At 40.2% G+C, this 12,138-nt stretch overlaps 1 protein-coding gene across 2 annotated transcripts in view; it reads left to right on the top strand.

Annotated features, from left to right (window-relative positions):
- The window catches only part of N4BP1 (NEDD4 binding protein 1), a 46,827-nt gene that overhangs the window by 16,729 nt on the left and 17,960 nt on the right, over window positions 1–12,138 (top strand). For both annotated transcript variants that reach the window (XM_040633266.1, XM_040633265.1), the window contains exon 2: window positions 9,017–10,707. In XM_040633266.1, the coding sequence (XP_040489200.1) occupies window positions 9,017–10,707 (1,691 nt within the window). The remainder of the gene's footprint in view (window positions 1–9,016; window positions 10,708–12,138) is intronic.

Below are 12,138 nucleotides of genomic sequence, written 5' to 3'. Positions count from 1 at the left end.
AAAGCACTAAAAATATGGCAGAGAGGGTGGGGCTCAGAAAAGTGACTCCATAAAGTTTGTTCATGATCCCCTGAGTTTATCCCTAAACTACACATGTGTGGATCTACTTTTCATCAGCCCAGCAAAGACTTTTGAAAACTGAACTAACAGAAGAACTACCATCTAGGTCCCATACTGGCCTGTGGTAACACACATGTGGAACAGATACAGATAACATTGCAGAGACTTTAAAAACTGAATTGACACTAGAATCACAGCTTACTGAAGACAGGTTGCAGCTTGCAGCCTGACTCTAACTAGGTCAATTACCTGCTCAAACAGAAGTATCAACATTCATCCTAGGATTTAAATAAGACTCAGAGTCTTATAATATTCGGAATGAATACAATACAAAATTACTTGGCATGTGAAGAACAAGGAAAATATTAACTCTCGTGAGAAAAGACAGCAGACACCAATGCCAAGATGACACAGATGTTAGAATCATCTAACAAAGACTTTTATTTTATTTTTTAAACATTTATTTATTTGAGAGAATGCCCATGCGCCAGGGGCAGGAGGCATGAGAGAATCTCAAGCAGACTCCCTGCAAAGCGCAGAGCCCAGCTCGGGGCTGGATCTCACCACCCTGAGATCGTGACCTGAGCCAAAATCAGCAGTCGGACAGTCAAGTGACTGAGACACCCAGGCGTCCCTTATTTATCTGTCTGTCTATCTCCACACCCATTGTGGAGTCCGATGTGGGGCTTGAACTTACGACCCTGAGATCAAGAGACCTGAGCTGAGATTAGGACTCCGACACTTAACTGATTGAGCCATCCAGGTGCCTCATCTAACAAAGACTTTAAAAACATCTATTATAAAAATGCTCCAACAATCACAAGTACTCTTAAAAGTAATAAAAAAAATAGAAAGTTTCAGCGGAGAAATAGAAGATACAAAGAACCAAATGGAAAGATTAGCAGTGAAAAATACAGTAACCTAAATTAAAAACTCACTGGATAGGCTTGATTTTAAAATGGAGATGGATAGAAGATAGAAAGTAGACGTTATCTAATCTGAACGAGAGGAGATGAGTGTGGCACCAAAAAAAAAATTTGGAGAAACAATGGCTCGGGCGCCTGGGTGGCTCAGTCGTTAAGCGTCTGCCTTCGGCTCAGGGCGTGATCCCGGCATTCTGGGATCGAGACCCACATCAGTCTCCTCCACTGGGAGCCTGCTTCTTCCTCTCCCACTCCCCCTGCCTGTGTTCCCTCTCTCGCTGGCTGTCTCTCTCTGTCAAATAAATAAAATCTTTAAAAAAAAAAAAGAGAGGGGGCGCCTGGGTAGCGCAGTCGTTAAAGCGTCTGCCTTTGGCTCAGGGCGTGATCCCGGCGTTCCGGGTTCGAGTCCCACATCGGGCTCCTCTGCTGGGAGCCTGCTTCCTCCTCTCCCACTCCCCCTGCTTGTGTTCCCTCTCTCACTGGCTGTCTCTGTCAAATAAATAAATAAACTCTTTAAAAAAAAAAAAAGAGAGAGAGAGAAACAATGGCTGAAGACTTCCAAAACCTGGCCGAAGATGTAAACATATAATTTAAGAAGCTCAATGAACACAAACAGAATAAGCTCCAAGACTTCCACACCCAGATGTCATAACCACAGTGCTGAAAACTGAAGACAAATGAAAAATTATGAAAGCATCTAGAGAAAAACACATGTAGAATAACAGCAATTAGAATGAGTACAGGTTTCTCATCAGAAACCACAGAGGCCAGAGAAGTAGCGCAATATTTTTGAAGTGGTAAAAAGCAAAACAAGCAAACGAACGAAAAACAAGTTAACCAAAAAATTCCCTATCCAGTGAAGTTATCCTTCAAGAATGAAAGTGAAATAAAGTATGATAAAAAAATTCTCATTTGAAGAAAAACTGAAATGAAATCATTGCCAGTAGCCTGCTCCAAAAGAATTGGTAAAGGAAGTTCTTCAGAGAGAGATGATAAATATCTAGATAAACGTAATGGGCTACTTTCTCTTTTTGAGTTCTTTAAAATGAGGTAATGGTTGAAAACAAAATTTATAACATAGTCTGATGGGATTTCAGATGTATAATTTATGTGATAGCTGTAACATACAAGGGAGGGCAGAGAGAAGAGAGACCAAGGTTAAGGATGACAGTGGTGTTCTAAAATTTATACCCGGGGGATTGTAAATTAGGGAAGTGATTGAATGATGGCCCAGAGAAGTCAGTGCCACTGAAGGAAGATTTTGATTATTTATTTCTCCCAGGAGAAGGGTGCATACTTCACTGTGCTGGGCTACAGGTGAAGCATCAGGTTGGTCAGGAGACAGAGGCAGGAGCAAGGGGGAAGGCAAGGCAGGATAGGATAAACCGTTTAAAATTGGCTAGTTGGGGGGTGCCTGGGTGGCACAGCGGTTAAGCGTCTGCCTTCGGCTCAGGGCGTGATCCCGCTGTTATGGGATCGAGCCCCACATCAGGCTCCTCCGCTATGAGCCTGCTTCTTCCTCTCCCACTCCCCCTGCTTGTGTTCCCTCTCTCGCTGGCTGTCTCTATCTCTGTCAAATAAATAAATAAAATCTTAAAAAAAAAATAAAATAAAATTGGCTAGTTGGGGTAATTCTAGTGGGCTTTGGGGCATAGAGACTGCTCTTAGTTGTGTGATTCCTGGCCCAGGCTTGATACAGAGTAAGGGAAATACTGGCTTAGTGTGTGAGTTAGATAAGGAGGTGGGTGTGGGGCATAGCACTAGATCAGTCAATCTGCACACATGTCCACCCCTTCTAGAAATTAGCGGTAAGTCTCTCCTCAGTTCTGAAAGACCCCCTACAATGTCAGAACATCATAAGATACAGAAAATAAAAGCACGACTAGTGTAGATGATATGGTTTATACATTCTTCTTAAAACGATAAAACATTGACTTTGAAGTGGATCAGTTATGTTGTAATTGGACCATGACCACTTTAAAAACACTACAAAGAGATATAGTAAAAAATGCAATAAACAAATTATAATACTAAAAAATGTTTGTATAATGCAAAAAAAAGCCAGATAGGAAAAAAAGAATTAAAAGTAGGGAACAAGCAGAAAATAAATAAATGGTGGACTTAAATCCAAACAATAATTTCATAAACATAAATAGTATAAACACACCAACTACAAGAAATTGTCAGAGTGTATTTAAAAAACATATCCAAGCTATATGGCATCTTCATGAAAGTTATTTCAAGTATAATGATACAGGTAAGTTAAAATGAGGCTGAAACATACTGTACAGCCATTAATCAGAACAGAGCTGGAATGGCAATATTACTGTCAGACAAAGCCTTCAGAGCAAAGAGGAATATTTCTTTAATGATAAGAGGGTCCATTCACCAAGAAGACAAAACAGTGCTTAAATGTGTATATTCCTAACAGTACAGCTGCAAAATTTATGAAGCAAGACCCGGGAGAACTGACAGGGGAAATGGATACAATTATAGTTGGAAACTTCAGCATCCTCTCAACAAATGACAGAACCATCAGAAGATCAGCAAGAATACAGAAGAACTCAACATCATTAGCCAGCCAGGTCCAAATAGATGTTTTTTGAACATTGCCCAACAGCAGCAGAGAACGCATGTTCTTTCCAAGTACCCATAGAACATCCGTCAAGATAGACCATATCCCAGGCTATAAAACAAATCTCAACAAATTTAAAAGAAGTCATTTAGAGTGTGTTCTCTGATTACCAAGGAATCAAACTAAAAATCAATAGCAAAGATAACCAGAAAGTCTCCAAATATTTGGAAACTAAACAATGCTCTTCTGAATATTGAATAATTTCTAGAGAATTTTTAAAAATACATTGAATTAAATAAAAATGAAAATACAGTAAATCAAAATGTGTGGGATATAGCTTAAAGTAGTGGTGAAAGAGAAATTTATAACATAACTACTTTAGAAAAGAAGAAAGTCTCAAATCCATAATCGAAGCTCCCACTTCTAGGAACTAGAAAAAGAAGAGATTGCAAAGCAAGCAACAGGAGGGAAGTAGCAAAAGTCAATGGATTTGAAAACAAACAATAAGGAAAAATCAATGAAATAACAAACTTTTTCTTTGGAAAAAAATCAGTAAAATTAACCTCTTAGCAACCTTTAAGAAAGCAGACAAAAATTACTAGCATCAGGAATGAAGCAGGGTATCTATCACCATTAGAGTAGACCCTGCAGGCATCAAGCGGCATGAAGTCGACCGCTTAGTGAAATCAGCCAGTTCCTCAAGTACAGACTACTGTAACTTACCCAACATAATAGATGATTTGAATAGACTTAAAGCTATTAAGGAAATTGAATTAATAATTTGAAAATTCTTATAACTCATAACTCTCCAGGCCCAGATTGTTTCACTGGAGAAGTCTGCAAAATGTTTTGGAAAGAATTAACATCAGTTCTACGCAATCTTTTCTAGAAAATACAAGAGGAGAGAATACTTCCTTCTTTACTCATTCATTATTATCCTGATGCTAAAACCAGACAAAGATGGTACAAAAGTGGAAAACTACAGACTAAAGTTCCTTATGAATATAGTTGCAAAAGATGCAGAAATTCTTAACAAAATATTAGCAAGTAGAATTGATCAATATATTTACATATCAGGACCAAGTGGCAGTTATTCCAGGGATACAAGGCTGGTTCAGTATTCAGAAAATCAGTCAGTGCAACCTACCATATTAACAGGCTGAAGAAGTAAAGTCGGATGATACCAGTTGATACAGTAAATAAAGCATTTAACAAGTTTCAATACCTATTCACATTCCTGTTCCTAGATAAGTAGGAATACAGGATGACTTCCTCAACATGGTTTTTTATAAGTATATAAAAATCTAACATCATAGGGGCACCTGGGTGGCTCAGTCAGCTGAGTGTCTGCCTTCAGCTTGGGTTGTGATCTCAGGGTCCTCCCCCGACTTGTGCATGTGGTCTCTCTCAAATAAGTAAAATCTTGAAAGGAGGAAAGGAAAGAAGGAGAGGGAGGGAGGAAGGAAGGTCAGTCTGTAAGAAAAAAATCTTAGAACTAGAAATAGGTTTAGCAAGATCACAGGATACATGATCAAAATCTGTTTATTTCTACCTATTTATTAGCAGTGAATACATAGAAATCAAAATTAAAATAGAGTGCCATGTTCAGTCACTCCAAAAAATGAAATATTTGTGTGTACAGGGTTTGTATGCTCAAAACTATAAAACACTGATGGAAGAAAGCAAAGATCTAGAGAAATAGACTTTGTTCTTACAGCAGGAGACTCAGCAAATATCTGTTATCCTCAAGTCAGTTTAACACAACTGCTAGATTTAACACAACAACTAGATTATTGGGGCCCCTGGGTGGCTCAGTCGTTAAGCGCCTGCCTTCGGCTCAGGGCGTGATCCTGGGGTCCTGGGATCGAGCTCCACATCAGGCTCCTCCACTGGGAGCTTGCTTCTTCCTCTCACACTCCCCCTGCTTGTGTTCCCTCTCTCGCTGGCTCTCTCTCTCTCTGTCAAATAAATAAAATCTTTAAAAAAATAAAAAATAAACTAGATTATTCTAAAATTTATATGGAAAGGCAAAGGAACTAGAATTGCTAAGAACAATTTAAACGAATAAAATAACAATTACTATTACTATCCAATTTCAAGACATTATATAATTACAGTAATCAAGATTGTGTGGCATTGGTGAAGGAATAGATAGCTAAGTCAGTGGAACAGAATAGAGAACCCAGAAATAGCCCCACACAAGTGTGACCAACTGATTTTTGACATCTGTAAAAGTAATTAAATAGAGAAAAGATAGTCTTTTCAAAAAACAGTGCTAGAACAATTAGATATCCATAAGCAAAAACATGAACCTCGGCCTAATCTCACATCTTATACAAAAACCAACTCAAAATGGGTTGTAGATTTAAATGTAAAACTTTTGGAAGATTAACGTTAAGGAGAAATCTCTGGGACCTGGGACTCGGTGAAGAAAAAAGCCAATAAACTAGACTTCCTTAAAATTAAAAGCTCCTGTCACCAGAGACCCTGTTAAGAGGATAAAAAAACAAACTATAGAATCAAATATTTGTAAGTCGCAGATCTGAGAAAGGACTCCTATCTAGAATGTATCAAGAAATCCCAAAACCCAGCAGTAAAACCCGAATAATCCGGTTAGAAAACGGACCAAAAAATTGAGCAGAGAGTTCACCGAAGAGGGACTGTAGCTGGCAAATAACACATGCAGAGATGTCCAACACCACTTGCCATTAGGGAAATACAAACTGAGACCACGATGGGATACACGACACTCTTAATAGAACAGCTGAAATACAAAATAGTAGTGATATCAAGTGCTGGTGGGGATGAGGAGAACTGGATCTCTCCATCTCCTACATTGCTGGTGGGATTATAAAATGGTACAGCTATTCGGGAGCACAGTTTGGCAGTTCCTTGAAATCGAAACATGCACTTACCATGTGACCCAGCAGTTGCACTGCTGGGCATTTATCCCAGAGAAACGAAAAGTTAAGTCCACATGAAAACGTGTACATAATCGTTCGTGGTAGCTTCATTTGTGGTAGCTCCAAACAGGAACAACCGAAATGTCACTCAGTAGAGAGTGGTTAAAAACCTGCAGTTCGGCTGTGTCATGGAATAGTACTCAGCGATGGAAAGGAATGGGCTTGATACATGCAACAGCTCAGGTAGGTTTCAAGAGCATCATGTTGAGTGAAAAAGGCCAATCTTGGGACACCTGGGTGTCTTAGTCCTTTAAAGTGTCTGCCTTCGGCTCAGGTCATGATCCCAGGGTCCTGGGATCCAGGCCCACATCGGGCTCCCTGCTCAGTGGGGAGCCTACTTCTCTTTCTCCCTCTGCTGCTCCCCTTGCTTGTGCCTTCTCTCGCGTTCTTTCCCACTCCCTGTCAAATAAAGAAATAAATCCTCTACAAAAAAAAAAAAGGAAAAGGTCAATCTCAAAAGGCAGAAACTGTATAATTCTATTTATATAACATTTTTGAAGTCACAATATGATTTCAGGGGTTAGGGATGGTGTAGGTGTAAGTAGGGGTAAAGGGGACTGAAAAGGGGTGTCATGAGGGTAATCTTTGTGGTGATGGAATAATTCTGTATCTTGATTGCAGTGGTATTTGCTTGAATGTGATAAAATGGCACAGAACTATGTACACACTGTATTAGTGTGAGTGCCCTGGTTTTGATACTGTGCTGTAATGAGGTAAGATAAAAGAAGTGATTGGAGAGGACTGGGTGAAGGGTACGCAGAACCTTTATGTCCTGTCTTTGCAGCTTCCTGGAAACCTATGATTATTTCAAAATAAAACTGTTTTTCAAGAGAAAACTTCAAAACACATCCTAAATGCAGCATCAGTTCAAACAAGGGGTAGCAGAATGTCCATTTGGAGGTGTTCGAGGAGGCTGACATCAGTATTTAGCACTCTGCTTGCACATCCAGGAAAAAAGGGTGTTTGGTTACTGTACTTCGTGTTTAACGCAATTAGCGTGTCACAAAAATAGCAGACTGCTCTAATAAGCAACCAGCGCCCCTCTGTCCCACCCCAGTCATCTCTGGTCTTCACCACCAAACCCACCAACATTCCAGGTTTATCCAGAGGACATAAATAAGGAAGCAAAGATCTTGTGACTGAACATTATATAGCTTAGATCAGACATTTTCCTCCTGTTTCTGGAGTTTCATTTACTCACAGCGATGTTCTACATCTGTGAACAAGGGATACGTACCCATGGGTGTATGAATTCTCCCCGAACCCCTGTGACCACTGTGACAGCAAGCAGGCAGCGGGAGCAGGGCGGCAGAGCCTCGCTGGCCCTGCGCCGCCCGCGCTGAGCTCTTTAGTAGCGCCATCTGGGGGAGCACCATTCTGATTTTCGTGTCAAGTGTGGGTCATGTGTTGCCAGGCTCAAGTCTTACAAATGTCCTTCCAGAAAATTTCCACTAATAATTTAGGAGTGTTATTATTTAGAAAGCACTTACTAGATGCAGCAATGTCATCAGAACTTTATTATCTCGTCGAATTTCCTCAAAACGCCTCGGATTGCACCATCTTCCTCTCGTCCTTACAGTTGAGGACATGGGGTTAGAGGGGCTGCGGAAGTGCAGCGCAAGGCCCCCAGACCCCCACGGCTGGGGTTTGAGCCCAGGAACGGACTCCAGCGCCCACGTTACTGAGTGTATCCCACCATCCCTGTGTGTGTGTGCGAGCGTGTTCAGTGTTCACGTCTTTCACACTCAGGCCTCTGGGAGCAACCCAATTGCTGGAGAACCCAGTCCCTTTCCTTACATCGCTGAGGCCTCCCTTGTTTAATACCGAATTTACTAGAAACTCTAGTTTTCTTTCTGAGAGGGGCAGTACTGTCCAGCCCTCTCTGGTTCTTTATATTAGGTCTACATTTAAACAGTCTGGCCTTTCTATTAAAAAAAAAGAGAGAGACAGAAATGACATAGAGTATGCGTTGTTCCAGCCAGCTGGGGAAAAAATTGTTATTTTTCTTTTAAGGCCTTCAGAATCTCCGTTTGTTTTATCTGGAAACTAAGGGCAATAGTGGCAAAGCAAAAGTCAAGGTTCGTTCTGGGGTACACTGTTTGACTTGATTATCTTATCTCTTAATTATGTCGTTGTATCAATAAATGCCTGGTAGCAAGCAAAAATGTTTGTTCTTTATAGATGTAAATAAGACCAATCTTGTCCTTACCCACTGTGCAGTTGGGCAGACCCCAAAGATCCCATTGCAGGATATATTATTGAAAATGTTACAAACACCTGCTTGTTAGACTTAAAGTTTTCAAGTCCAACGAAAACGATTAAGCAGCTTATATCTGTTATCTTGAATCTTTTGTTTAGAACATGGCATTTTTTCCCAGGTTATTAGCGTGCTTTTGATTTTTGTACGGCTTGACATTTGTAATTACATGTGTGACATAATAGGTGCTATAAAGAGCTTTTGTAAATTGACCTAATTTCTTATCTCCTCTTTACAGGAATATATTAAAGGAATCTGTGAACCTGAACTAGAAGAAAGAGAATGTTACCCCAAGGCCATGCACTGCATTTTTGTAGGGGCGCAGAGCCTGTTTCTGAAGAGCTTGATTCAAGACACCTGTGCCGATCTCTGCATTCTGGACATCGGTCTTCTTGGCATCAGAGGAAGTGCCGAAGCTGTGGTCATGGCTAGGAGTCACATTCAGCAGTTTGTAAAGCTCTTTGAGAACAATGAGAACCTACCCAACAGTCAGAAAGAATCTGAGGTGAAAAGGGAATTTAAACAATTTGTTGAAGCTCGTGCAGACAACTATACAATGGACTTGTTGATTTTGCCCACTTCCTTGAAAAAAGAGCTTTTGACACTCACACAAGGTGAGGAGAATTTATTTGAAACGGGAGATGATGATGTTATTGAAATTAGAGATTCTAAACAAGCAGAGTTTCCACAGAGTGCTGCCACAGGGCTGAGTATTTCCAGAGATGAAATTGTTTTGCAGGAAGATGCAAGAAATAAAGCCGGCACTCCTGTTTCTGAGCTTACAAAACAAATGGACACAATCTTTTCTAGTTCACAAGATGTACTTTTTGTTCCAATAAATGGTCTAACCCCAGATGAAGAGGCACTTTCCAAAGACAGAGTTTGTCACAAAAGGAGATTTTCTGATTCCGAAGAAAGGCATACCAAGAAACAGTTTTCTTTGGAAAATGTTCAAGAGGGGGAGCTTTTACATGACAGTAAGACGTTAGCTGGAAGTGTAATCATTGACTTATCTGATGCTTCCGCTGATCCTGAAAATTTAAGTCCAGATGTAAAGGACACTACTGAGGAAATGGAATACAACATCCTCGTAAACTTTTTTAAGACCATGGGCTATTCCCAAGAAATTGTTGAAAAGGTCATTAGGGAGTATGGGCCATCTACTGAACCATTATTGCTCTTAGAAGAAATTGAAAAAGAAAATAAAAGATTCCAAGAAGACAGAGAATTTTTACCTGGTACTATGTATCCAGAGACCAACAGAACCAAAAACAAAGGTGTTTGTAGCAGCATAAATGAGCTTACAACAGATTCCACTCCAAAGAAAACACAAACTCACTCACAGCAAAATATGGTAGAAAAATTTTCTCAGTTACCATTCAAAGAATCAAAACCATGTACCTCAAATTGCAAAATTAATAGTTTCAGAACAGTGCCAATAGAACAGAAACAAGAAATCTGGAGTTCAAACCAGAATTACGTTTGTAACATGGACCTTGAAACTGATGGCCTTTCACCCTCTGTTGTCCCTTCAAGTCCCAAAGACGTTGTCAGTTTTGTTTCAAGAGGAGCTTCAAGTCACCAGCCCAGAATTCCAGTTTTTCCTGAAAATGGTTTGCAACAGCAAGCAGAGCCCTTACTTCCAAGTAACATGAAGTCTGCCTGTGAAAACCGTTCAGGGTGTTGTAGCTCTCCCCAGTCTAAGCCAAATTGTCCCCCCCTTTCTCCGCCGATGCCACTGCCCCAGCTGTTACCTTCGGTTACTGATGCAAGGTTGGCCGGACCCTCTGATCATATTGATTCCTCAGTCACGGGCGTTCAAAGGTTCCGAGATACTCTGAAAGTACCCTACAAGCTGGAATTAAAAAATGAGCCAGGGAGAACGGATTTGAAGCACATCGTTATAGATGGGAGCAATGTCGCAATTACGTAAGTACACTCTTTGCAAGTTATATTATAGTTGTGAACAGGGCCCTAAGCGGCATCTCAGAATTCCATGCAGTTGTAGGAGCTTAGCACAGTGCGTCTGTCTAGTTGGTCTGTTTTCTCACCTGGAAAAAAAAAAAGCCATGAAACAGCTATTTGGAAAGTTGTGTTACTCCATCTTTTGGAGTTGTAAACTTTGCTTTTCACCCTGCTGAACCTGTATTTCTGAGGGCGAAAGATGATAGAAAATTTGTCTTCACTTTGCATTGCCTAGGCAGCGTTAAACAGTATAGAGATTTTTATAAATCATTAGCTGCTGCTTTTTTTTTTTTTAATCAGGTTCTTAATACCATGAATACCATTAAGTTCTGAATACAAGGATGGAACTTAAAGCCGAAAAGATTTTTCTGTCTCTTTATGCTGCAGTATGTTAGGGCTCGAGGCAAGAGTGCAGTGATAATGGATGTGCTGTACTTGTGTTGTACTTTGTAGATAGAGTGATACCAGTTTCCTAAGGGATTTCATCACTTTGAGCTGCTTTATGGTCCTCTGCTGCTACTAAAAGCTTGTATATTTGCTTTGAGTGAAAAGAGTTAAATGATCGTTTCTATTTAACCTGTGTTAGAACCCTCTGGAAAGTCTGATTTTATACATCTGGTAGGGGATTGAGTTTCTTCTCTAAGGGGTGGTTAAATACAGTGACTAAGAAGAGGAGAGGGGGTCAAGTTAGAGTCTGCGCCACTGTGGACCAGCTGTTTGACCTTGTGTAGGCTTCTGCCTGCTGAGTTTCACTTGCTGTAATCTGTTGCCTTTTGCCCTGTCCTAACGGGCATCTTTGTCATGCCGTTTCTACAACTGGTAGGTAAAGTCTCTCTCCAGTGTTCAAAATCAGTCACTCCATTGATTTTGAAGAAGTCTGCAAGGTCTGGCATTTTAAGTGGCTGTCATTTAAGAAAAGGGGCACCTGGACATGGGATGAGGACAGTGAAACACTCTTGAATTTTAGCGAATGTGTGTGTGGCCTCTCTCCTAAGAATTCTCTAAGTGTTATGTATTTATTTTTTGTTTTGTTAATTTTTTACTAGCATTTTCAAACAAATACCTAAAAAGGTAATAGAATTAATCCCTTTTTGAATTTGGGATTTCCACGTGCCCATCCCCCTCCCTAAGTAGTTCTCAGCTCATGGCCAGTCTTACTGAGCCTATACCCCCACCTACTGCTGCCTTTCACCCGAGTGATTTTGAAGGAAAGCTCAGATATGTCATTTTATCCATAAATACTTGAATGTCTGTTTTTTAAAATAAGGATTCTTTTTTATTTTTTGACTGAATTGCTGATGTTGTATTTTGCTGTTAAAGAAAAGAAAAGAAAGAAAAATCCCAGCAGTCCCCATGTTAAAGTTTGAAGATAGGCTAGAAAAATATGTAATATAC

This window comes from Ursus maritimus, unplaced genomic scaffold (assembly GCF_017311325.1).
Source record: "Ursus maritimus isolate PB19 unplaced genomic scaffold, ASM1731132v1 scaffold_19, whole genome shotgun sequence".
NCBI classification, from domain to species: Eukaryota; Metazoa; Chordata; class Mammalia; order Carnivora; family Ursidae; genus Ursus; species Ursus maritimus.
This window is presented reverse-complemented; position numbering and strand designations above follow the sequence as displayed.